Source organism: Hylobates moloch, unplaced genomic scaffold (assembly GCF_009828535.3).
Source record: "Hylobates moloch isolate HMO894 unplaced genomic scaffold, HMol_V3 SCAFFOLD_14, whole genome shotgun sequence".
Classification (NCBI taxonomy): domain Eukaryota; kingdom Metazoa; phylum Chordata; class Mammalia; order Primates; family Hylobatidae; genus Hylobates; species Hylobates moloch.
This window is the reverse complement of record NW_026652289.1, coordinates 80427431-80453413: the sequence shown is the minus strand read 5'-3', so window position 1 is coordinate 80453413 and position 25983 is coordinate 80427431. Positions and strand designations below refer to the sequence as shown.

The 25983-nt window shown below is 43.9% G+C and overlaps 1 protein-coding gene across 1 annotated transcript in view; it reads left to right on the top strand.

Moving 5' to 3' along the window:
• RYR3 (ryanodine receptor 3) overlaps nt 1-25983 on the top strand; it is a 564315-nt gene that overhangs the window by 500852 nt on the left and 37480 nt on the right. Inside the window, exons 70-85 of the mRNA XM_058427349.1 lie at nt 5117-5131; nt 8092-8262; nt 8591-8650; nt 10477-10608; nt 11078-11190; nt 14488-14584; nt 16197-16303; nt 17350-17401; nt 18350-18406; nt 19966-20065; nt 20219-20298; nt 21682-21758; nt 24277-24350; nt 24919-24936; nt 25342-25422; nt 25870-25958. Coding sequence (XP_058283332.1) covers nt 5117-5131; nt 8092-8262; nt 8591-8650; nt 10477-10608; nt 11078-11190; nt 14488-14584; nt 16197-16303; nt 17350-17401; nt 18350-18406; nt 19966-20065; nt 20219-20298; nt 21682-21758; nt 24277-24350; nt 24919-24936; nt 25342-25422; nt 25870-25958 — 1323 coding nt within the window. The remainder of the gene's footprint in view (nt 1-5116; nt 5132-8091; nt 8263-8590; nt 8651-10476; nt 10609-11077; nt 11191-14487; nt 14585-16196; nt 16304-17349; nt 17402-18349; nt 18407-19965; nt 20066-20218; nt 20299-21681; nt 21759-24276; nt 24351-24918; nt 24937-25341; nt 25423-25869; nt 25959-25983) is intronic.

Sequence of the window (25983 nt, the reverse complement as noted above, 5' to 3'; positions counted from 1 at the left end):
CATGACAGTTGCACTCAGAAAGCCAAACATTTGTCCATTTCCTTTAGGAAATGTTTGAAAAAGGGCATATCAGACATCAGTCTGAAAAAAGAGTAACCTATAGAGAGGAGCATAGCGGGAATACAAGGGACACAAGTTAGCCTCCCAGCTCCTCTTGCATCACCTCTGCACACTGAGGCTTCATTATTTTGATTTAAGAGACTTCTCAGACATACTTCTTCAAGTGTACATACAAAAGCAAAGCCTACTTAAATGTGATGTTTTGTTACCAGCTGTTATGGCTTACCCTTGACTCTGTACCCCTGAGAAATGTGCCTCAATGAGGGTTGATTTTATATGTCAAGTATAAGTGACATTAATACCTGAGATGTGCATCTCTCTCATTGCTGGTACAGTGCTGCCTTTGAGGAACATCAAGGTGGAGTGTGCATGGGGACCCTCAGAAGGAAAAGTCAGTTCTGGAAAGATGAGAATCGTGGGTTTTTGTAACAAAGCCCTTGGGCATCTTTCCAAATAACCATTTGGGATGGAGGTCTCATATATAAGCTGCAGACAAGGGGCTGGTATGACACCAAAAATGAAAACTTTGGTACCTAGAGCTCCACCAAGCATAGCTAGCTCTAGTCAGCTGCGATCATTCTGAGCTTTCCGTTGCTTTTATTTATGTTGACACATTTCTTCCAACATATAGAAATTGACTGTTAGAGTTTATAGTATACTCTAAGTATACACTTTTAGTATGCATTGCTTGATAAAGTTTGACAAACAAAATTATGTACATACAAAGTAGAGCAATCACATTCATGAGGAATCTTTGCTGCAAAGGGATCCGTTGTGCTTTAGTTTTATTTGATTTTTCAAAATTCATTTTGCATTTGTCTTTTGGTAAACACTATTGTCATATGATGTAGACGAGGTTGAGTTCTTCCAAATCCACCTTTCTGGGACAGCTAGCTTATCTTAGGTTGCCTCTGCAGGTCTTCTTATAGGTATCACAGCCTCTTCTTTGACTCATCTACCTACAGAAAGTCAATAAATCCCAGACAGATTCCATACTATCTTTTTTTAAAATTTTTTGAGATGGAGTCTCACTGTGTTGCCCAGCTGGAGTGCAGTGGCGTGATCTCGGCTCTCTGTGAGCTCTGCCTCCCAGATTCAAGCGATTCTCCTGCCTCAGCCTCCCAAATAGCTGGAGCTACAGGTGCACGCCACCACACCTGGCTAATTTTTGTATTTTTAGTAGAGATGGAGTTTCGCCACGTTGGCCAGGCTGGTGTCGAACTCCTGACCTCAAGTGATCCACGTCATCCTCCCAGAGTGCTGGGATTACAGGCGTGAGCCACAGCTCCTGGCCTTATCTTCAAATTGGGGTAGATTGAATGGCTCAGGACTGAACCAGCCAACATCCATTGGGATTGTCAGGGAACGGTCACAAAGCGATGGAAATGAATCTGATACCAGGATTTGGATCCTGGATGAGCAGAAATGGCAAAGACATCTCAAGCCTCTGGTAACGAATGAATGCTCAAGGTCCTTGGGTTTACATTTGGAAAAAGATGCGGTAACAAAAAATGGCATTTCAAAACCCACCTACTAACAAACTAACCTGACATTTTGTTCATTCACATCACTGAATGAGGAAAAGGGGGTGTTTGCTTCTTGACAAAGAATGGTCATTTTCAGAAGGTGGGCTTCTTCCTTGCTGGTCCGGTTAGTCTGTAGAAGCAAAGTCCTTTGTTTCATTTCTGTTGTTGTCATATGCCAATTATTTCTGAGCTACATGGGATAGGATCAAAATTACAATGTAAGAATGGATGAGAGGACACTCCCTAGATGTTGAATAATATTTGCCATGGTCCTCAGGGTAACAAGTGTTCATACTGTTCCTGTTGCCTGAGTTGAGACACCATGTAGTGGTAAATAGACCAGAAGGTGAAAGGAAGCTAAGTCTTGCCCCTGGCCCAGCTGTTGGCCAGAGCTACACCTTGCATCATTCACTTAACTCCTCTGGGTCCCAATTTACCAATCTGCAGAATGGGATTGAGCTTACTACCTGACTTCTCCCAGCTCTACTGAGATGTTCTGGTTGAAAGTCAGTTTCAACGGTATCTCTAGGATACAGTAATATTTGAGAAATGCAGTGCATTATTTCAGACAAAGAGATACCATGCCTCTGATAAGCAATAACTCCTAGCCATTTCTGGTATTTTTTGGATGTGGAACTACATATTGAGGGGTTAGGGCAGGAGTATTCTTCCTTATCAGTTGACTCCCTATTGCCTTTGCCTCCCTGCAACTAGATGTTCTCTCTACTACCTGATCTGAACAGTGACCTGTACTTGCTTTTATCTCCACTCTTAACTGAATTCTGGTGTTGTAAAAATGAAGTTAGCCTCAGTGCATATGGCAGGCTTTGTGGAGGTATGTGTATATGAATGCCCTATGCCACACACACCACATATGCCATTGCGAATGGAAAGGAAGTGGAGAAAATATACAGTGAGCCACGCTGTTACTACTTGATTAGTCGAAGGTCACTTCAAAGATAACGTTATTTTTCTGGGTCAGTCAAAGTAGATTTTGCTTGTGAGAGCTCACTGTATATTTTGTGTATATAACACCAGTTTGCAAATGTATGTTAAGCTAAATGTAACTAAGCTTAGCAAGTGTTTTTTGTTTTGTTTTGAAACTTTTTTTGTTTCTGGAAAAATGACAGCAGCTTCTTCGGAAGGGAATGGCAAGTTAGAATGTGTTCAGCCCAAGAAATGCCAGTTCCTTGACCAAGGTTATAAACAATAAAATAGAAAAAGTGTTGTGAGGCAGGAAATATTAGAGTGCCTCATGGTTCAAAGCCACTCCACCCCATGAAGCGTGATTTCAGTGGATCGAAAAAGGACAGGAAATATTTTAGAAGCTATCTTTGAGTTTTTCAAGGGCATTCACACTTACATGTGTGAGTGAATTTTCTTGCTCATTCTCCCTCATTCATTCCCTCCCCTACCACTTTTCTCTTTTTTTTTTTTTCATCTTCTTTGAGACGGAGTCCCACTCTGTCACCCAGGCTGGAGTACAGTGGTGTGATCTCGGCTCACTGCAAGCTCTGCCTCCCAAGTTCACACCATTCTCCTGCCTCAGCCTCCCGAGTAGCTGGGACTGCAGGTGCCCACCACCATGCCCGGCTAATTTTTTGTATTTTTAGTAGAGACGGGGTTTCACTGTGTTAGCCAGGATGGTCTCGATCTCCTGACCCCGTGATCCGCCCGCCTCGGCCTCCCAAAGGGCTGGGATTACAGGCGTGAGCCACTGCGCCCCGCCTTCTCTTTTGTTTTTATTCCCTTTGTTCTTGCACTTCTGCTGTGTACTCACAGGCATGTGTGCATACTCTGTCTCTCTCTCTCGTAAACATGCACACAGGAACACACACTCATCCTCTTCTTCTCCCCTCCCCCTCCCCCTTCACCCCCCACCTTTTCTCCTCCTCTCCCCCACTTCTCTCCACCATTTCTTCCTTCCCTCCTGCCCTCCTTCTCTCACTCTATCTCTTGCTTCGCATTCTCAGACTGACTTACAGAAAGTCTCCATTTCCTCTGTCTAATGTTGGGTTGACTTGTCATTGCTTCGGTTACCTTCTCAGTGGGACAAGAGCTTCCCATGGCCCGGGCTTGCCTTTGTTCAGAAGGCAAACACCAGCTCTCCCTGTGCCGTCCCCTTGTGATGTGTCCTCAAAGTCACTTACCCCACAAAAGCCTGTGTCTGTCTTTTAAGTTCTACACACAAAATCAACTGTCTGATTATAAGCTAACTACTGGTGATAGTTTAGTTTATGATGTAAGCGTGGGGAGATGAAATGATTTTGAAGGTGTAGGAATCTGTACATTTCTATTAAGAAAATAAAACATGGGCCAGTGTGGTGGCTCAGGCCTGTAATCCTAGTACTTTAGGAAGCTAAGGAGGGAGGATCACTTGAAGCCGAGGGTTCAATACGAGCCTGGGCAACATAGCGAAACCCTGTCTCTTAAGAAAAAAAAAAGGAAGAAAGTGAAAGAAAATAAAATGTTTCCACCACCAAATTTTTAAAAGCATTTCATTAGAAAATTGCAATGAGTTAACTAATCTTAGCAATATGTGACAGAACAAATAAAATTAGAATCTGTAGCCCCACCCTAAGGTATGTTTAAACGTTGTGGCACAAGAAGGGAAACGCTCCGTCTTTTAGTTTTTTTGGTGATCCTGAATCACTTTGGATATTCCTAGAGTACTTTTTGTTAATAAATCTTCTTTTTTCGTTGTTTTTTTTTTTTTTTTAAGACAGGGTGTCCCTCTGTTGCCCGGTCTGGAGTGCAGTGGTGTGATCATAGCTCACTGCAACCTCGAACTCTTGAGCTCAAGTGATCCTCCTGCCTCAGCATCCCTAGTAGCTGGGACTATAGCACACACCACCACACCCAGCTGAATATATATTTTTTTTTTTTGTAAAGACAGTGGCTATGTTGCCCAGGCTGGTCTCAAATTCCTAGCTTCAAGTGGTCTTCCCACCTTGGCCTCCCAAAGTGCTGGGATTACAGGCATGAGCCACTGTGTCTGGCCTACGCTACCTTCTTTTAACATAAGCACAAGCATTGCCCCTTACTTAGCTCGGTTCTCCCCTCTCTGTAGCCACAGATGTTGCTAAGGTGTGGGTAGAAGGAAGAAAGAAAACTCGGCTCTTTCGTTATATGACAGATTGTCTATAGCCTATCCAGGTGAAAGGAGGGAGGTAGAAGGGGCAAAGACTTCAGATCTGGCCATCCACAAGAACTCGCTAGATCTAAAGACCAGCCTGGGTTGGGTCTGAGTGCCATACACTCTGGAAGGCTGCTTCTGGGTTGACCTTACCTGAGAAGTAGATTGCTTGGTCTGGATGTAAGTCCTTTGACCAAATTAACCTCCATCCTAACCTCCCACTCACTCTTCATGCTATGCTCAACTAGCTTCCAGAACCACTGAGTTTCTGTTGTGTTGGCTGAGAAATGGGGGCTAAGAAGCTATAACTAACATATAGTGCCTTATGCCTTAGAGCCCTGCTTTTACTGACTGACTCTTCTCCTTGTTTCTTTTCTTTTGTCTTTCCACACAGGCCATGCAAGTAAAGGTACAGGTCAAATGCATGACGTGTCTTTTCTGTCCTAGTATTAGAGGTGCCAGGCTCTGGCCCCCTCTGCACTGTGATCACCATGGGGGTGGTACAGAATGGATTTTCCCACCTGGAGGTCCCCCAGGCCTGCACCAGGGAAGACAACTGCCTGTCAAAGAGTGAATGTAGGCCTACCCACCCTTGGAATGGGGAAGCCGGGGAAGCCAGCCAAGCCTCACCCTAACCGAGGTCTCCTTGCTATCTCTGCTCCCTTCTCCAGCTGCCCTCTCAGCAGCCACCACACTAACAGAGATAGGGATGACTGACAGGGCTTGAGAACCCAGGGGACTACTCCTCGTGGTGCTACCCAGGGTCAGAGTCCTATTTTTTATTAGTGGTCTCAGCCCTTTCACACTGTAGGTGTCCTGCCTGGGAGAATTTCCCAGTTACAGTTTCAGGTTATAACTGAACATGTTCTCTTCCTCTTAATTAATGTGTGTCGGCTGCCATTCTCCCAAACCTCCGCTCTACACTATGCAGTGAAGAAGGGGAGATGCGCAGGAACTAGGGCACATGCAGCTCTTAGTTAGGAAAGGAAGATGGAGCCCAGGCGAGATAGACTTGCATCTGGATAGCTCAGAGGCTTACTTGCTATGTGATCTTGGAAAAATTGCTTAACTTCCCTGAGCAGTCCCATTCTCATTTACCAAACTGACTGGTTTCAGGGGTTTTGGGAGGATCATGAATGTTTTATATAAGTAGCAGGCACATTTGGAGTCATATTGCATATGCAGCATTTATGATTAGAAGAACATGAGATTGGCCCAATCAAATAGAGAGTGAGCAGGAAATAATTTAGAGTGTGTAATCAAATCCATGTAATTACACTTTTAGGTATATTTATTCGATTGCATGCTGTGTATTACCATTTATATTTTACATGTATACATATGTGATATCACATAGTTTAGATACATATAACCAGGTTCTGTTTTATGGATGATTTGAAACATTTTCAAGGGTAATTTAGACTATAAATGAGTTTTGCCCTGAGTCGCAACCTTTAGAATTTTAAACCTGGTGGTAGAATGGTGAGGAGCCCAGCAAGCACTCAGCCAGTGATAGTCGGCACACACTCAGTGAAGCAGCTCTCTCTTCCTGCTGTTTTCTGGAACACCAGGAGCCTCCTCCTCTTAGCCCCATTTCTTTCCCTCTGTTTATATTTCTTACTGCTCCTCCCACTACTGTCCAGGGGCTGACTGGTGTTTTGGAGCACTGGACACAAGATACCCCTGCAACCAATAGAATTTTCTGGCAATGTTTGGCCAGACTGGGGTTCTGCTGGCCAGAGATTTTGCTGTGGTTTCTGTGATATTGTGATACAACCACCTGAAATTGCAGCCACCACAAGTGCTGAAAGAAATTACACTGTTCTTAAGAGTGTCCGTTAATAATTATGAAACTCTTTTGCCCTTTGGAAAGCAATTTAAAGAGATTAGTCCCAAGACAGTGTTAATTCTGACCCTACTCTTCTCTTCCAAAAGCCTTTTCCCATAAAATGAATTCTGCCCAAGCCCAGGAGGACCAGGTCTTGCGTGCCAGTTCCAGGGGAGGCATCTGGCATGCTCCCAGAGCCCTGTGTCTGTATGTCATGATAAACCACAGTGCTGCCTCCTCATTGCTGCAAACACTCCATGGTACCTCATAGCGCAAAGCTTTGGTGAGCACCGCTTCTTTCCCGGAGTCCCTGACTTGCTTTGGCTGCCCAGCCCTCCCCACTTCCAGCAAGTGCCCACTGAGGCCCAGTCCTGCAAGGACGTACCACGTGAGCAGCTCTGCGTCTCTGGAACCTGGAATTATGAAAACTGAGTCACCGCAGAGCCTTGTTTCCTTGAGCCCACCTGGACCCACCAAGTGATTTCCCTGTGCTGTGGATGCTGAGGGTTCTCAGTGGGTTCCCTGGGGCTGCTATTGTGTCATAGCCCAGTGCACTGGATTCCTCTTTTTTTTTTTTTTTTTTGAATGTTTTTTGTTGTTGTTGTTGAGGCCGAGTCTTGCTCTGTCACCCACGCTGTAGTGCCATGGCGTGATCTCGGCTCACTGCAACCTCTGCCTCATGGGTTCAAGCAATTCTCCTGCCTCAGCCTCCTAAGTAGCTGAGATTACAGGCGTGCGCCACCATGCCCAGCTAACTTTTGTATGTTTAGTAGACCCAGGCTGGTCTCAAACTCCTGACCTCAGGCGATCCACCCGCCTCAGCCTCCCAAAGTGCTGGGGTTACAGCTGTGAGCCACCGCACCTGGCCTGGATTCCTCTCTTAAACCTACAACTTCACTGAGTGAACTGTCTCTGAAAAGGATGAGAAGGCATAAGCCAAAGAATGAGCTTCCATGGACTGAGGAGTTCCTTTCTTTCATGTCTTCAGTTTTTCTCCTAAGTTTCCTTCAGCTGGATTCCAAAGCAGCCCTACTTTCGATTTTCCTTTTCTTGTAAGAATTTGCACTGGCTCATGGTGAGGAGGCTATGGTGAGGTGCTCCAAAACACCAGCTTCAGCTTTGAAAACACAGAGCAATTATTCTGTGCTGGATGCTCTTTCACATTTTTAGTGATTCCCCAGCATCAGAATTCTCAGAACTTTTCTGGGGCCATTTTTGTCAGTTAACAAATCATTCTTTTTGTAGAACACCAGTTGACTTGTTCAGTCCAGAACTGAGTGAGCAGTAGGCGTTGGTGATGTGTGTTTAGTTATGTGGCTCTGTGTGCATGTGCAGAAGGAGAAGGCTCAGGGTTATGGCTGGTCCTTGATGGCTACCTAATTCATCTTTGTTCAACACACTCTTTTCACTGTCCTTTGAAGTGTAGTAAGGCCCACCCTATACTGACGGGGCCGCAAGGAGGCAGGCTGCCTCTGACAGGAGGCCGTTCCTTTGGGAGAATCACTGAGCCCCTCTCTGTTTATTTCAACATCATCTCCCAGTCTGGAGGACAAGACCAGGAGCGGAAGAAGACAAAGCGGCGGGGAGACTTGTATTCCATCCAGACCTCCCTCATCGTGGCTGCACTCAAGAAAATGCTGCCCATTGGTTTGAATATGTGTACTCCAGGCGACCAGGAGCTGATCTCCCTCGCAAAATCTCGATACGGCCATGTAAGCTGCCCATCTGCCTGGGCTGAGTGTGTGATCCACGTGGTGTAGTGATAGGCATTCAGCCCCTGAAGGGTTAGTCCCCCTCCCCTGGGGGGCGGGGAGCAGATGAGCAGAAACCAGTGTGTATGGAGGCAACACGCCCTCATCTTTAAAACTGGTTTGGAAGTCAGTGTGTGCCCTTTGGGACAGATCTCTGGAATATTTTTTCTTTTGTTCTTCTGATAAAGATCCCAGCAAAACTGTGCGTTGACTCTCCATACATCCCCATGTGCTACTTGACAGTTCCATGGTGATCTCCGGGAATAAAATCTGACATCTCTTTCCACAGAGGGACACAGATGAAGAGGTCAGAGAACATCTGCGGAACAACTTGCACTTGCAGGAAAAGGTGATGACTCAGGACGGCAGTGAGAACTCACATAGGCTTTCCTTCTGGCTGCGGGGTTCCGGCTTTTCACTTCATTTACTCATCCTTCTTATATGTGTTCCAAAATCAGTTTTGGGGTATTTGTGTTTAATTGGTAGGACTAGCTCTCTCTTATTTAAATTTTTTTTTTTAAATTTACTGGTACATGGCCGAGCACAGTGGCTCACGCCTGTAACCCCAGCACTTTGGGAGGCCGAGGCGGGCAGATCACGAGGTCAGGAGATCGAGACCATCCTGGCTAACACGGTGAAACCCCGTCTCTACTAAAAATACAAAAAGTTAGCTGGGTGTGGTGGCAGGCACCTGTAGCCCCAGCTACTTGGGAGGCTGAGGCAGGAGAATGGTGTGAACCTGGGGGGCAGAGCTTGCAGTGAGCCGAGATCGTGCCACTGCACTCCAGCCTGGGCGGCAGAGCAAGACTCCTCAAAAAAAAAAAAAAAAAAAAAATGTACTGGTACATAAACTGCCCTTAATGTTTGTTTGTTTGTTTGTTTGTTTGTTTTTGCCCTTAATTTTTGTTCTTAGCTATTACAAAGAGGATACAAAGAGGCACCCAATAAAGCATCTATTCCAATTTCCCATTATGGGGACGTCAGGCCATAGCAGTGGGATGTAGATTAGGTCTCAGAATTTACTGACTGTAAGTCTTGTTAAACAGTGCAGTGGACACCTGGGGGAAGTTTTAGCACCTCCTGCTCTAAAGAGATTTTGAAACAAAATAATTTTGTGTCTAGTTGGTACAATAAAACAATATAATTTTCATGTTAAAGGCTATTTGAGATGTTTTAAAGCCTGTGAATCTGAACAACTCTTACCTCAGATACATTATGCCCTGAGATGGAGAACTAAGCCAGCACGCAAAGTCTTTCCTTTCCACCCCAAACATATAGGAATGGTGGATAAAATATACTAGAAAAAAAAAAAAAAGGCAATAAAAAGGAATCTCTAGGGCCAGAAAAAAAATCTTAGGGGCTTGGTTTTTTAACCATTGTAAAGGAAGGGGAGTGTGGGACCTAATTAGCCACACTATGCATAAATACAGAGCAAGAAACTTCCATAAAGTTAGCCTTGAACCAGTAAAACCCACAAATACTCCACAGAGAAACCCAAGTGGAATAACCACTTGGAGAGCCTCCACCTCCTAAAATATAAGTTGAGATACCAATAGGTAAAATTCCTCCTGAAGACAAGCTCATATTTTTTTTTAATTACAAAGCACATCAGGAAATCTACTATTAGAGAGTCAGCATAGGAAACAGAGAAGAATTCAACCATAAGGAGCAATTGAAAGAGATGTAAATGTAAATAAAATCAAAACATTTAAAGGAGATATAAAGGAAGTAATCGAACCCATAAAGCAATAATTGGATGTTATATTTTTAAAGAGGAGAAGGGGAGATGGGTTTGAAAGAAGACTTCACAGTCATTATAAAAATAAAAAATAATCGTTGAAATAAAAAACCTAATAAATGGGTTAAAAATAGGCTACACATAGCTGAAACAAGAATTTATAAATTAGAAGAGTGCTTTAAGGAAATCATCCAAAATGCAACACAGAGAGATGATGAGATAGAAAATATGACAGAAGCATTAAGAGACATAGAAGTTAGAATGAGAAGCTCCTATATAGCATCTACAGTGTTCCAGACGATAATTGAGAAAATGAAAGTGAAGTGATAATAGAAGGAGAGTCTTGACTCCTACAGAACCATGGTAGGACCAAAAGGCTTCTTCAGTATAAGAGGTACAGGAAATTCCTCATCTTATGAGTATGCTTCAATTTTCAGTCTGATGACCCAGCTGTAAAATGGCAACTGAACCTTTACAAGGATGTTCTGAAGAGTGAAGAACCTTTCAATCCGGAAAAGACAGTGGAGCGTGTGCAGAGAATTTCAGCAGCTGTCTTCCACCTGGAACAGGTAAGGAGCATCTGCCCTGAATGGGGAAGCAGAAACACCCTGGACAGTACAAAGCTCCTCTCCACACTCAGCTGTCAGGTACAAGTGCCCTTATAAGACTGAGAAAACAAAGACCAAGGATCATCCCAAATCACCCCCACATGCCATCTCGATGCCCTGTAATGGGAGACCTCTCCATTCTTTCCCCTGCCAGTGTTTTGTGCATTCTTGCCATTAGCTCAAATGCCCTATTTAAGTCCCCTACTGTCAGTTAAGCTGCTATTAGGGAATAAATGACTAAAAGCAACTGGGAGAAAGAGGAAAACCTAAGACTTTCACAACTGAAATCATCTGCTCCTGGGTGCATTTTGCTAACTACAGTTGAGAAGCCAAAATTCTTCCAGAATGAAGAAGTCTGGGCTACAGGTGACTAGCTTCTGCCACCAGAAGATCAGCCTAATGTGTGCCAACCCATGTGATCTCTTCTCAGGTGGAACAGCCTTTGAGGTCCAAGAAGGCCGTCTGGCACAAGCTGTTATCGAAGCAACGGAAACGGGCAGTGGTGGCCTGCTTCAGGATGGCCCCTCTCTACAACCTGCCCAGGCAAGTATTTTGTCTTTTTTCCTGGCATGTAAGCCAGCGATGGGAATGGAGGTATCCTCCCACAGCTGTGCTCTCTCACTCTTAATCCAAGGAATAGAAATTGGAATCCTTGGCCTATGGAGCTATTGCAGTCTGCATAGTATAAAGGCCTGGCTAAGACAATCAAGGTAAGCATAAAAACTGAAACCAGATGAGATTCTCTAGGGCCCATTCCTGTCGGGCTCACCATTTGTACCCTAAAGTCAGCCAAGTAAGCATATGGAAGTACACTACTTTTGCTGAGGTGGGATTCTTGGTTAGCACATAAAGGCTTCTGGAAAAAAGAAACTGTTTTCTGAAACATTTTACCCCAAATTCCATCAACATGTCCGATAGTATTTCTCTGCTCAGGAAGTTGACACTGAAATTACCATTTCCTCAGCACGTACAGAAATGTAACTTGAAAATCTTTTAGCACAGTGTACTAGCTGTCAAAATATAGAAAGGCTGGAGATGCCTCAAGAGGCATGGCAGAGGCACGATGCCTTCGGGTGTTTTAGCTTATACTTTGAAGTAAAATATATTTGAAGCTTTTGCTGAAAAGTCTGGGACATATCCTTGTCAACATAGGGAATAGTATCAGTGACAGACTGGCCCAGAGTTGACCGCCCAGACTGATTCAGTGTCTTTGGTGATGTGGTGACATTCCTGTCCTCAGACTTATTGTAGAGTAGGTATGGTCAGGTCTTGGGTCAATAAACAAAGCTAGTAATTGAATATCAGCCTCTGCTTCATTGACTTATCAAATCAGTAGTAATATTCTCACTTGCTCAGGGAAACTAAACTGACTTAGACAAGTATACTCTGAAGCTTATGTAAATAACTGTGTTTCTTTGGAATATTACATAAAGGACTATTCCTATGCTTGACATTTTGTTTTCATCAAATTGTGGATCTTGGCCGTAATTTGTCCAGAGTAGCCTATAACCTCGTCCTGAGCCAACTGGCCACCTGGGCTTTCTTAGTTAGGGTCTTTGAAGATAGTTAAGAATGATGGTCTCTGCCGGGCGCAGTGGCTCACTCCTGTAACCCTAGCACTTTGGGAGGCCAAGGCAGGCAGATCACTTAAGGTCAGGAGATTGAGACCAGCCTGGCCAAAATGGTGAAGCCGTTTCTACTAAAAATATTTTTAAAACTTAGCCAAGCATGGTGGCATGTGCCTGTATTCCCAGCTACTTGGGAGGCTGAGGCAGGAGAATCGCTTGAACCCAGGAGGCGGAGGTTGCAGTGAGCTGAGATCACGCCACTGCACTCCAGCCTGGGCAACAGAACAAGACTCTGTCTCAGAAAAAAAAAAAAAAAATCAGCCAGGCGTGGTGGCAGGAGCCTGTAATTCCAGCTACTTGGGAGGCTGAAGCAGGAGAATCGCTTGAACCTGGGAGGTGGAGGTTGCAGTGAACCAAGATAACACCACTGCACTCCAGCCTGGGCAACAGAATGAGACTCTGTCTCAAAAAAAAAAAAAAAAAAAAAAAAGAATCACGGTCTCTGAGACACACACCTGCTCCAACAGATCTCTTTCAAGAAACAGATTACTATCTTTGGAAGAGAATGAGGCACCACCAAATCAAGTAGAATTCATGAATGAAAAGATGAAAAGCTCAAGCAGTCATGGGCATTAAGCCTGCTGAAGTCCTAACAGAAAAGTGAAATTCATAGCCCGTTAGAAAAAGCAAAAGTGCATAGAATTTGTCTTTGTTTTCTGGAAGTGTCGTAACATCAGAAAGTGTTTCCGTCCCTATCTGATTGAGATTTCTACCTGACATTGTGCTGAGTTGGCCTTCGAAAGAGCCCAGCTCTAAAGCACATGTCTCTAGGACCAGGACAGCTAGGCAGAAATTACATCTCTCAAAAACAAGCATTTTTTTTCTAAATCCACTGAAGATACTAGTACCATCCTTACATATCTGGGCTGCGCCTTCAGTAGTTTTACTCTGTATGGGTAAGAGTAAGTCTAGGAATTCACTATGTCCTTCATGAAGCATGACCGTCCCTAACTCAGGTGTTTTAGAGGAGCTGCTGTGGGTGATCTCTCTAGTATGGAGGACTGTAAGTAGATTTCATAACAACAACAGAGAAGCTGATGATGGAGACAACTTCTCTTCTCCAGCTTGTGATCATCTAGCTGCATAGAATCTCCCAAACGAAAGGGCTAAAGGGATTTATTTTATTATGTGGAAACTGTCTCTGATGCTAGTTTTTAAAAGAAAACTTGTATGCTTCTCTCCAGACACAAAATTAATAATTTCTTCCTGAGCACCTTTCAACAAGTTTGGCTGGAAAAGGTTAATGAACAAACTCAGTATGACAGGCTTATACCCATTTTAATGGTAATGTAACCTGTGGAGAGACCTGCTCATTCTCTGCACACTCCTCCTTTATTGACCATGATTTAACGTTACCATAAGAACACGAATTTGTACAATTTTTAGGAAGAATTCTGATTGGTCAGACTTGAAGAAAGATGGCAAGGGCTGTGTCCTACCGAAAACCATGACCGGAGCTTAATGACTCTGGTGTTGACTTTTATCTTCCTCCCCTCTCCTTCCCTCCTCACCACTGTCCTCACATTTTGTAAACACTTGGCTGCTTTTGCTTTGCAGTGGCTAATATTCCCAGAAGTCAATCCTGGCTTATCGGGAGTGGCTCGTGCCAGTTGTTCAGTGCACCCACATACCAGGGACATAGCTAGAATCCATGAGGCACACAGAAAATACGCCAACGATGTAACGTGCTTAAACCTTGCCTTGCTAAGTAAAAGCTGGAGCACCTTACCAGTGTGGTTACTTGGAGAATGAAAAGAAGCCACATTTTGGTATTTTGGTATCTCTAAGACGAAACCACTGATCATCGGTATGACTTAAATTGGATTACCTAGAAGGGTGATCAGCCTAAAGGAATACCTAAATTGCCATATGAAGCAAATACTTCAGGACTGTTACTTGGCCTAATGATTGATTTCTCATTGGAGAGGAAATGTGATAAAGACCCTATGAGAACAGAGTAGGATGACAGATAACTGCCATGTCTTGCTAACCATTGTCATTTTCAGAAGGTGCTCTAATATTCAAGGCTCGTCACGGTAGAGTGTTCTGGTTTCTTTGAAGTGAGTTCTGTGGTATGCTGCTGGCTACCCTGACCAATCAGAAGACAAGAATTGTACAAAAGTCTGTCCTGCTTACTAACCATTAACTGCCCAAACTAAAAGAACAAGTTCCATGGATCCCTCTTGACCTCCCTCTCACCCCTTCCGCTCAGGCACCGCTCTATTAACCTCTTCCTCCATGGCTATCAGAGATTTTGGATAGAAACAGAGGAGTATTCCTTTGAAGAGAAACTAGTACAGGATTTGGCTGTAAGTACTGACTCCCCTGGGAGCAGATATGGGTGTGGATGAATTTGATTTTCGAATTCATGTGTGTGGTTGTAACAGTTAAACATTCACAAGGAATCGTGTGTATACATTTGAAAAGCACTAACAGCGTAAACGCTCAGGGGAGGCCCTGCTAATGGTCATAGGAGCCAGAGGATGAATTTTTACTTGGAGGTGCTAATACTCTCATCATCCTCCTCATTGTCGCTGTTAACAACTAATATTTCTTGAAATGCACAGCCATGTCATGGGGGGTTCATGCTAAGTGAAGTTTTGAGCACCATTGGTTGCAGGAGGCCACCCCAGCCAAAGCCCCACATTCCCACTCTGTAGTTCTGCTTTGGGGAAGATGCATCTAAATACCCTTCCTGCATCTTACATTTCTATATTTGGCCTTTCAGAAAATTTGGCATGCCTTGTCTCTAACAGACTTCATGCTCTAAAGCCACTTAAAATGACACACGAGGGGAAAACTTATTGCAGAGGTGCCACAGAGCCTCATTCTGGTTCAGAGAGAAAATAAACCCTCCTTCTCTTTGGCCGGCCTGTGGTTCTTTTTCTCATTCTCCCACGAACCTTTTTCTCTTACCACTCACTTTCTCCATTCATCTTGTCCTGTGTTTCTGATAGTCACTCTTTTCCAAATGTCTTTCTCTTTCTGTCTTTCCCTGTCACCCTCTGTTTCTTTCCTTCTTTCTTAAAGGCTTTTCCTGTTGTTTTCTTTCTCTTTGTCTTTATGTCTTTCATTCTTCTCATATATTCCTGTTGGTGAGAAAGACACTCCGTTGGTTTTCTCAGTTTCTTGATGAGTGTGAAGTTGACAATGAGCATCACTTCAGCCTCTACTTCTTCTGAACCATTCATACAACCCATGTAGTTCTCACCAATTTACCAAATACGGTCCACCCTGCTGGCTCTGCCACTGCTAGAAAATTCACCTTTACCTCTGACATTAGCTGTTATTTCTCTTTCCATGAAAAGCGATAAAGAAAAGACCTCATAAAAGAAGGGCATGGCCTGCAGCTCCAGGATGGCAGCTCTCAGGAGCAACAAGAATTTTAGAATCAAGAGTTAGGTCAGGAAAGAGAGATGTTTTGCTGGGTTGAATCTAGAATAGTATTAGACCCAAAATGGCCCCACTGCTTTGTAACTCTTGCCCCACCTCCATGTCGAGCCCAGCTCTTCAAAAGAAATGCCAGCTGTTGGCCTGAGAGAGCCACTCTCTCAGGTGACTCTGGGGTTTTCCTCCTGAACTCGGGTGCCCAGAGCTTGCATGAGAGGTCAGCTGATTGGGGTCTGTAGCTATTCCCTTTATGGGCAGCCTTTTGCTTTTTATTTTGTTTTAACCTGAAATTGGAATGTTTCTTTGAGTGGCTGTAAAAATAAAAAAAATATATACATATATACACATATATCTCAAACCTCGCACCTTTAGGGCTTCTATCCTGAAATAAATACATGACGTAGTGGTTTTGTTTTGTGCTTTAGTCTGATGCACTCTGTGCCTTGCGCTTTACCTTCTCTTTGTTCGCATGCAGTCACATGGCACGAGATTATATTCATGCCTAAAACCTACCTGTGTTGGTTTGTGTAGAAATCTCCAAAGGTGGAAGAGGAGGAGGAGGAAGAGACAGAAAAACAACCTGACCCACTACATCAGATCATTCTCTATTTTAGCCGCAACGCTCTCACGGAGAGGAGGTCAGAACCACCAGATCACCTGCTTCTCCCAGGCACCAGGGATACTTGTGTCCACTCCTAACCTTCCTCTCTCAGATGGCAGTGGGTGGAAAAGGGAAGCCAGATTTGAGCAGCCCTCCTTGCTGCCTTATATTTGGCCATCAAGATATGTCTAGGGAGCCAGGCGTGGTGGCTCACGCCTGTAATCCCAGCACTTTGGGAGGCCAAGGCGGGCGGACCATCTGAGGTCAGGAGTTCGAGGCCAGCCTGACCAACATGGTGAAACACCGTCTCTACTAAAACTACAAAATTAGCCGGGCATGGTGGTGCACGCATGTAATCCCAGCTACTCAGGAGGCTGAGACAGGACAATCACTTGAACCTGGGAGGCGGAGGTTGCAGTGAGCCGAGATTGCACCATTGCACTCCAGCCTGGGTGACAAGAGCGAAACTCCGTCTCCAGAAAAAAAGATATGTCTAGGGAAACTACATCAAGCCACAGCCTGCTCTTCGTAATGTCAGACACTGAGCTGCAGATTAAACAGCCTGAAACTATAAACTTCATCTCTGAATTCCATGTTAAGCCACTGCTGGTTCACATTTTCAGAGTGGTTTCTAAGAGTCAGAGTGGGGGAAGGGATTTTCTAATTAATTCACTAGTACTTATAATTTGAGATTTATATGACTCTTAGTCTTTACTGTGGGGTCCAAAGAGTAGCCTGCTAAGGCCGGGCATGGTGGCTCATGCCTGTAATTCCAGCACTTTGGGAGGCCAAGGCGGGCAGATCACTTGAGGTCAGGAGTTTGAGACCAGCCTGGCCAATATGGTGAAACCCCCTCTCTACTAAAAATACAAAAAAATTAGCTGGGCATGGTGGCAGGCACCTGTAATCCCAGCTACTGGGGAGGTTGAGGCAGGAGAATCACTTGAATCCAGGAGGCGGAGGTTGCAGTGAGACGAGATCGCGCCATTGCACTCTAGCCTGGGGTACAAGAGCAAAACTCTGTCTCAAAAAAACAAAAACAAAAAAAAGTAGCCTGCTAAATATTTCCTCCATTCTTTCCAGCAAATTGGAAGACGACCCTTTGTACACCTCCTATTCCAGCATGATGGCCAAGGTACACCCAGGTTTTCTGCCCATTGTCTCTGTCTTTCTGTCTTCCCTTAGATTTCTTTAGGTGCATGAAAATTGTCATGTTGAATCGCAGGCCTGGGACTTTGTCATGACATAGGTTTCAGGCATTGCACAATTCATGTGCCATAGAGATGATATTAGTAAACCACTTCACCGTCTTCCTAAGGAAACCTTGAAGCTTTGCAGAAACAATGGGTGCTGGTGGATAGGTTCACACTGGGATTTCTAAAGCCAGCTAAATGGGGCTTAGGCATACAGCATACCCTTGTGTTTTCACTCAATGTTCAGAATACATCAAACAGTTCAAACACATCCACAGGTGAAGGTTAGGAACTAGAGAGAGCTCCCTGTGTTCTGGAAGAGGCAGTGTGACCAGAGATGTTCTACATCACCTAGAAAGACGGTGACCTCTGGAATGCTGAGCGAATAAGGGAAACTTTGATGTCAGGCAGAAAGGGTGTGTTGGGGTATAGGAGCACCTATTCCTTGATCTAGCTGTACCACAGGGCCCCAGTGGGAAGAGGCACTTCAGGGTTCACATCCTAGATGATGTGTCTCCAATCTTATTGCCATGCCCGTGGGGCTGTATCTAGGAAGTGGCAGCTCCCTGCATTCCTGTCTCCCATTTACACCAGAACTTTACTAAGGTAGAAGAGTTCAAGTCTGTGGTTAAACCAGCTAGGTCACCACTGATGATGTGAGCTCCATGTTCTCATTGCTCATTTCTGAACTCTGTGGTAACTGGGAAGATGGCATTTACAGTAGAAATGTTGCCCAGCAGTGGCCAAAATGTTCCTGGTTTTACACAATGCTGAGGTCCTGAGGTGCCTGTGAATTACGTCCTGTCTCCTGCTCTTGCAGAGTTGTGTTTATTAGATTCACCTTTAATTTGGTTATCTGTCTTCTCCCTTCCCTGCTCCCTGAAATCCAGAGTTGTCAAAGTGGTGAGGATGAAGAAGAAGATGAAGACAAGGAAAAAACATTCGAAGTAAGTTCTCATGAAGATTAAAAACAGAGCCACCCTCCAAGGCCAGTAGGCCAGGCCTTCAGAGGTGGGTGCTGACATTAGCATATGTGGCTCACCCACCAGGAGTGTGTGAGTTGGCAAATCTGCCTTAATAAAGCACACTCAGCAGCTGTGGTTCTCTTGTCTCTCTGCCCATGAAAAGGTAGCAGGTAGTATGCCAGTCAGCAAACCGCTAGCTTTGTTCTTGTGGGAAATTGTACTCAATTACTGTAGCAACAGGGGCCATAGAAGGATAAACTGAAACATCTGAAATGAAAAAATCAGAAAAATGAAAATCAGGCCAAGTGTGGTGGCTCACACCTGTAATCCCAGCACTTTGGGAGGCCTGGGGAGGGAAGATCACTTGGGCTTAGAAGTTCGAGACCAGCCTGGGCAACACAGGGAGACCTACCTCATCTATACAAAAGATAAAAAATTAGCTGGGTATGGTAGTGTGCTCCTATAGTCCCAGCTGCTCAGGAGGCTGAGGTAGGAGGATAGCTTGAGCCCAAGTATTTGAGGCTGCAGTGAGTTCTGATTGCACCACTGCACTCCAGGCTGGGCGACAGAGTAACATCCAGTGTCTCAAAAAAAAAAAAAAAAAAAAAAGATTAAAAAATCAGAGGAATGGAGACACTTGATTGGCTTTTGCGCTATTATTCTATAAATGCAAGTTGATAGTGATTTTTATTTTGAGGCAGTACAGGACCCTGCAATTCTCAAGATTAAACTGTATTAGGTTACTCGTACTCTTTTGTAGACAAAGTACATGACAAAACACAGCAGAAGTGAATGACTGTAATTACAGTCTGGAAAGCTTTGACATTCTCATAACCCATGTCTGATAGAAAGTGTGCGGTGCCTCACGCCTGTAATCCCAGCACTTTGGGAGGCCAAGGCGGGTGGATCACCTGATGTCAAGAGTTCAAGACCAGCCTGGCCAACATGGCGAAACCCCATCTCTACTAAAAATACAAAAATTAGCTGGGTGTGGTGACATACGGCTGTAATCCCAGCTACTGGGGAGGCTGAGGCAGGAGAATCGCTTGAACCCAGGAGGCAGATGTTGCAGTGAGCCGAGATCGCACCACTGCACTCGAGCCTGGGCGACAGAGCAAGACTCCATCTCAAAAAGAAATGTGTTAGCTGTGGTCTGAGCATTCCAGATAAGTGAGCATTTCCTGCATTCAGCCAGAAATACTCAAGTTGACCCCTCAGCAGGTTTCCCTGTGTAACAGAACATCAAAAACAAACACATTTTAATGTTGGTTTGCTTCGCACAATTATGGTATCCAAAAGAAATGGACTGTGTGTTCTATCGGTACAAAAAATGGAAAATGTACCATCAAAATAAGAGTGATGGGTAGACAGTTTTAGAAAGCTGGCTAGTGTCTGGAAATAAACTTCAGAGGTCTGCTTTATCCAAGTTGATGTGTGTTACCTTCCTTAGGTAACTGGAAAATTCTCTCACCTCACTATGGGTGAACTCCCTGGTGCTGGGCAGGAACCAATCTTTCCCTGTGATTTTTTTTTCCCCCCAGGAGAAAGAGATGGAGAAGCAAAAAACCCTCTATCAGCAAGCTCGGCTGCATGAGCGTGGTGCTGCGGAGATGGTCCTTCAGATGATAAGCGCTAGCAAAGGTGATTACCCTACTTTCTGGATGGGCCCGTGTAACTTCCACAAAGATATCATGCTGTGACATACAGCCATTATTAAAGAGCCCTGCTAAGGCCCAGGAGGCGTGATTTACCATCTGCTTCCTTGGTGATTCAATCGAATCTTCACCGTGGCAGGTGAGATGAGCCCCATGGTGGTTGAGACGCTGAAGCTGGGGATCGCCATTCTGAACGGAGGCAACGCTGGTGTGCAACAGGTAACGGGAACTCACAGCGGCTGGGCAGGCTCCCGGGGTATTCCCATTTGACACCTGTCATGCTTCAGGGAAGAGGAGTTGACTGCTACAGAGGGGAGCCACCCAGAATCACTTAGCTGGCATTTGTCCTTAGTGGCCAGTTATATCAGAGTAGCTGGGAGCACAACCATGGCTGGGAGTCTACAGGCAAATGTGTCTTTAATAAAGAGGTTTTACCCAGGATTAAAGATAAAAACATTTAGTTTTTCATCAGTAGATAACTTTCTGTATAAATATTCTCTAGAAAAATTTCCTAAGAGTTAGGTTTTACTTTAGCCCTTTATTTTCACTTATTAGCTGCCTTTACTATGAGCAAGGAGCCTCATGAGTTAAGTGGAACTGAGAAACTCACAAACCTGTTATTCGTTTGTTCGTTCATTCATTCATTCACTGGGCAACTGTTTACTGACCGATGACCATGCCAGGCTCTGCTGCAAGGGCTGAGGGTGTAGCAGTGAATAATACAAATAAAAACCCCTGCCATCGTGCAGTCGCATTAAATGCGACAGCACATAGAATCATACAACCAAGTACCTGACACATGGTATTCCTTCAACAATCTGAATTGGAACAGGCTGCAGAAGACAGGAACGTACCGGTGTTTCTCAGGCACTCCGGGTTCTGGATAAAAGCATCTGTGTGTACAGGGAAGTGAAATTTCAAACAGACCCTTGGCATTCATGAGGGTTATATCCCAGGGCCTGTGAGAGTCTTCACATTCACAACCACCATTATTGCATATAGCTTTTCCCAGCCTTTAACTCATCCCCCCAAAATTTCTCCAATTTTTCATTAAAAACTGTCATTTTCTAAGTTACCATTCACTTTCTGTTCCCTTCTACCACCTACCACTAGCTGTCAGTTGACTTTCTTACAGGGCCTTTTGTTTATTTATTTTTTAAAAGACAAAATTTGTATTATGTCAGACAAAGTTCCTACCTTCCAGTAAGAGAGAACACAGGAAACAAAGCCTCACTGTGAAAGAAATACTGAGCTTTCAGCCAGGCTCCTTACTGGCTAAGCTCCTTGCTCCTGTGTGCCAAATTCATAGCATGAGCTATTCAGATTATAACTCAGCTTTGTGATACATTACTATATCACGGCCTTGGTGCTTGTTCCCAAATAGAAGGGACTTCAATCAGTAGGTCTATGAATGTTAATTCTGCCCTAGAAGAAATGCCAGTGGGCCTTTATAAAATAAACATGGTCTACCCCCAAGGGACTCTGATTCCATAAGTAGAGGGTCCAACTCTGTGGCTGGGGATTTCTCTATCAGGATTAGGAGGGTCAGCTCTGTGGCATAGTTTTCATTGCTTTTCCCTTTACAACGTGTCTCCCTTGCAGAAAATGCTAGATTACCTAAAGGAGAAAAAGGATGCTGGATTCTTTCAAAGCCTTTCTGGTCTTATGCAGTCTTGCAGGTAAATGTGGGAAAACTACCATAGCATTTAAAACACTCTTCCCTCTAAGCATAGGAGGCAGGGGAAGGGGAGCACAAAATATACTGGCCTACCATAGAATTCTTGAGAGAGGAGTCACCTACTTTAGAAAGCTAAGAGAGTAGGTGTTGTTCCTCCAGCCTTCAGGATTACAATTCAGCTAGCATTCAGAGGGGAAAATGTGAATGCCATTAGCCACATACACACGCTGCCCCACTGCTGTTGTGTTTGATCTCCCTTCCTTACCTCCATGTTTATGTTGCTTTCCCAGGAGGCTCAGTGTGCACATTCAGTTTCTCATCAAACATGTATGCCCATAAAAGTCAAACCAGAAAAGAATGGAAAAGAGGGGGGATTCCTGACTATGATTCAAGGCTATGTTTTATTAAACCCACTAGGTACTTAGTTAATCTTTATCCTTAACAATTCTTTGAGCTTGAATGTGTGTTAGGGTGGTATGTATTTTGACACATCCATTTTGACAGCGGTACGTCCTGGCATGGGAACATTTTGACATAGCCTAAAAAACAAGGCTTTGAACTTTCCATTCATATTATTAAGCTGTTTAAGCCACCCCTCATGGCTGAGCAGCTCTGACACATAAATAATATATAATCCAGAGTCATAGGTCATGATACTTGCTCAATTCAGAGATGAGCCAGAATCTAAGAAAAGTGTCAGCTTATTGTCTAAGATTCATATGTATTTGGATAGTCTGCAGATAATTGTAAAAGAAATTAAACTTTTAATTACCTAGCTCATTTGCCTCCAATTATGCTTTCCACTTAAAAATGTGGAGGATGGACATCCTTTCTCTTGGTGGACTACATACTTTTGCTAACCATATTTCACTGGGTAAAATATCATACCCTGGGCAGTAGGGAGTGTATCTGAGCTGCAGTATAATTCTTTATTCCCCGCTCTATGGGGCTTTTCCCCACCAACAGTCTATTCATTTATTATCTCTCTCAGGAAAACAAAAAGGAATATTTCCAGGCCTGACTCTCTGGGCTAAGATAGTACATGTGAACTTAGAGATGGCAAAAATCAAGGCAACTCAATTCCATGTTGCTCATAAAGTTATCCATTTACTTTCTAAGAGTTCTCTCAGTATCCTGTAATACTTAATATTGCTAAACTCATTTATAATGACAGCTTGGAGAGACAGGTGATATACACTTAGATGCCAACTGAGTTCTAACAGAAGTTTTAAGATGTCTTACTGCTGGGTTTTTTATGATTATAAAAACAATATATGTTTTTTAAAAATTTAAGCAGTAGGGAAGTTAAAACATTCAAAATGGGTATTTAGGAATGCAGTAAGGATCAGAAATGTGTGTTGCACAGATTGAGATTCAAAACTGCTGCTTCAGAGCAACTATGTCCAAATGTTCTTTCCCATGTTTTCCTCCCCTGATGGCTAAACCAAAGTAGAAAGATAGTTTTGTGTTGATGAGCAAGCCCTTTTGCCAGAAGAATCTGGGGGGAAAAAAAATGGCAATAGAGATTTCACTGTTTACCTAAATCATTTTTACCTAAATGATGAAATTAGGTAAATGAAATTTACCTAAATCACAAAACATGTGACTCCTTAAAAAGAAAACAGGAATGCCAGATTTTTCTCCATGCCTTTGCCGCATGGTAGAAGGAAAGCTAAGTTTTGCAGTCTTAATGGACTTAGCCATAAACTTTCCTAAGAGCTATGTTCTATGTTCTATGAAACCTTTCAGATTGGGGAATAAGTTAGACTCCGTTAGTAAAATGGAATGAACCCCACTTAGAAATAACATGATCATATAATGGTCTCATCAGCAAGCTTTGTGGTTGCACTGTGGCTTCCTGGCTAAGTAAAATTTGGCAGTGGCTGTGACTAGGAAGGTTGAGGGGAGCAGGGACAAAAATGAAGGCCAACTTGTCATAAATTCAGGAATACCTGGAGGCACTGTTCCCTGTCGAAAGCGGAACCTCAGCTTCTATAGGCTTTTGCATGATGTAGAATCATAAAAGGGCGTGGCCCTTTGAAATCTGGAAGTTTGTAGCTCATCCTAAGCTCTGGAAACCACAATTCCATGCGATTCTCAGAGAAAATAGGTAAAGGTGGGAGGCAAACATTAATCAGTGCAGTTTAAAGTAAACTTTCCCTCGAGAAAACTTAAAAACAGATTATTCCTTCTTTATTTGGAAAACCTTTCTAAACCTTCACACCAAGGTGAAGACCTTGAGTCTTCACCAAAAGACTCAAACTGGACAGACAATGGGAGTCACCATAAGTGTTCATGACCCCTCTACCTGTATGTAACAAAGTCTGTGAGCTACAGGCACCTAAGACAACACTGCTCGGCACAAAACCAAGGAATCATTACTTTCAACCACCCTGGAATGTGTTAGTTTATTTATGATAACACAGGGGCAGGATATGCTTAGTTGATAGGTACATTAACGTTAGAAATCTGCTTTCCCAGTGTGCGTAGCCTTGAACCTTGTTTCTTTCTATTAAAAGTGTCCTTGATTTGAATGCGTTTGAGAGGCAGAATAAAGCTGAAGGCCTGGGGATGGTGACTGAAGAAGGAACACGTAAGTAACTAGTGAATGTGAAGGCCATTCTCCTCCTGATTAAAATCTTTTTTTTTTTCTTTCTTTTCCCCCGAGTTTTGCTCTTGTTGCTCAGGCTGGACTGCAGTGGCGCGATCTCAGCTCACTGCAACCTCTGTCTCCTGGGTTCAAGCACTTCTCCTGCCTCATCCTCCCGAGTAGATGGGATTACAGGCTCCCACCACCACAGCCAGCTAATTTTTTGTATTTTTAGTAGAGGCAGCATTTCATCATGTTGGCCAGGCTGGTCTTGAACTCCTGACCTCAGGTGATCCACCCCACCTTGGCCTCCCATAGTGCTGGAATTACAGGCGTGAGCCACTGCACCTGGCCATTTAAAATCTTAATTACCTATTTCTGGTCAGAGCTCATGTCTTTGCTTAATATGCAAGGACTTGCTCTGTTTCAGCAAAATGTTTCCATCAGTAGCTTTAATAAAGCGATCATCTAGGATGGATGTGTTCACATAGCCAGTTTTAACTAAAGACAGTTTATCATGATGTTTACAGTTTTCTTACTTTGTATTCTTCTATTTTTCTCTCATTACCAGTCATTGTTCGTGAACGTGGTAAGTTTCAGCTTCTGGCCTGAGTTCCTACCATGTGTGTGAATCCTAGGAGATCTCATTTAATTGCCTCAGCGCAGAAACATTTTAGGCTTGGTGGTTGCATGTTGAGTTGAACTCAGCAGTTTGATGCTTAATTAAAGAAGTATCTTCCATCTTTAAAGCATGGGTTATGGACCATGAGCCATTTACTCTCCTTATCCAGTTGTCTTCATTACAAATGCATTTGTTGGGCACTGTGCCCTGCAGCCCCAGCTCAGTTTAATTGGGCTTTTCACCATTCATCCAAAGTTCCTTTTCCAAACCATTCTGACACAACTCCTTTATCATCTGTGTAGTCATTTGCATTAGAAAGTATTCCCTGTTGAGAAGCCAAACTAATGCTCATCAACGTTTTATGTTTTCAAGGTGAAAAAGTACTCCAGAATGACGAGTTCACGCGTGATCTCTTTAGATTCCTACAGTTACTTTGTGAGGGACATAACAGTGGTGAGTGGAACAGATTGATCTGCCAAGGAAACACAGCACTCAGGGGCAAAACTAGAATTCCGTTCAGTATGCCTCACTTGATGCAACTAGTTGTTAACTCAAGGACATCAGTTAATGCATTCCTCAATAAGAAGCTATGTAAATATCATGGATAGTGATATTTAGTGCCACCAAGGCTAAGCTGCTTCCAGAATCTTCAGATGAGAAATCTAAATACCCAACCCTTTCCATCTAACCCCTTGGGGCTCGTTAAGTCCAGTTTCTGGTGTTGGCAGGTTGGGGGGTGCTCAGAGCAGAGCTCTGCCCTGCAGGATCTGCCATGACCCAAACATGGTATTCCTGTAAGCCTTTTCACATAGAATGTCTTACCTGAGCTCAGCTGAGAGGGCATGCCTGGGCCCCTCGGCATGGCAGGGACAAGCTCTGACCCAGCACTGGTGCTCTCAGACTTTCAGAATTTCCTGCGGACTCAGATGGGCAACACCACCACCGTGAATGTCATCATCAGCACTGTGGACTACCTTCTGCGTCTGCAGGTGAGTGGGAGGGCCTTGGACAATG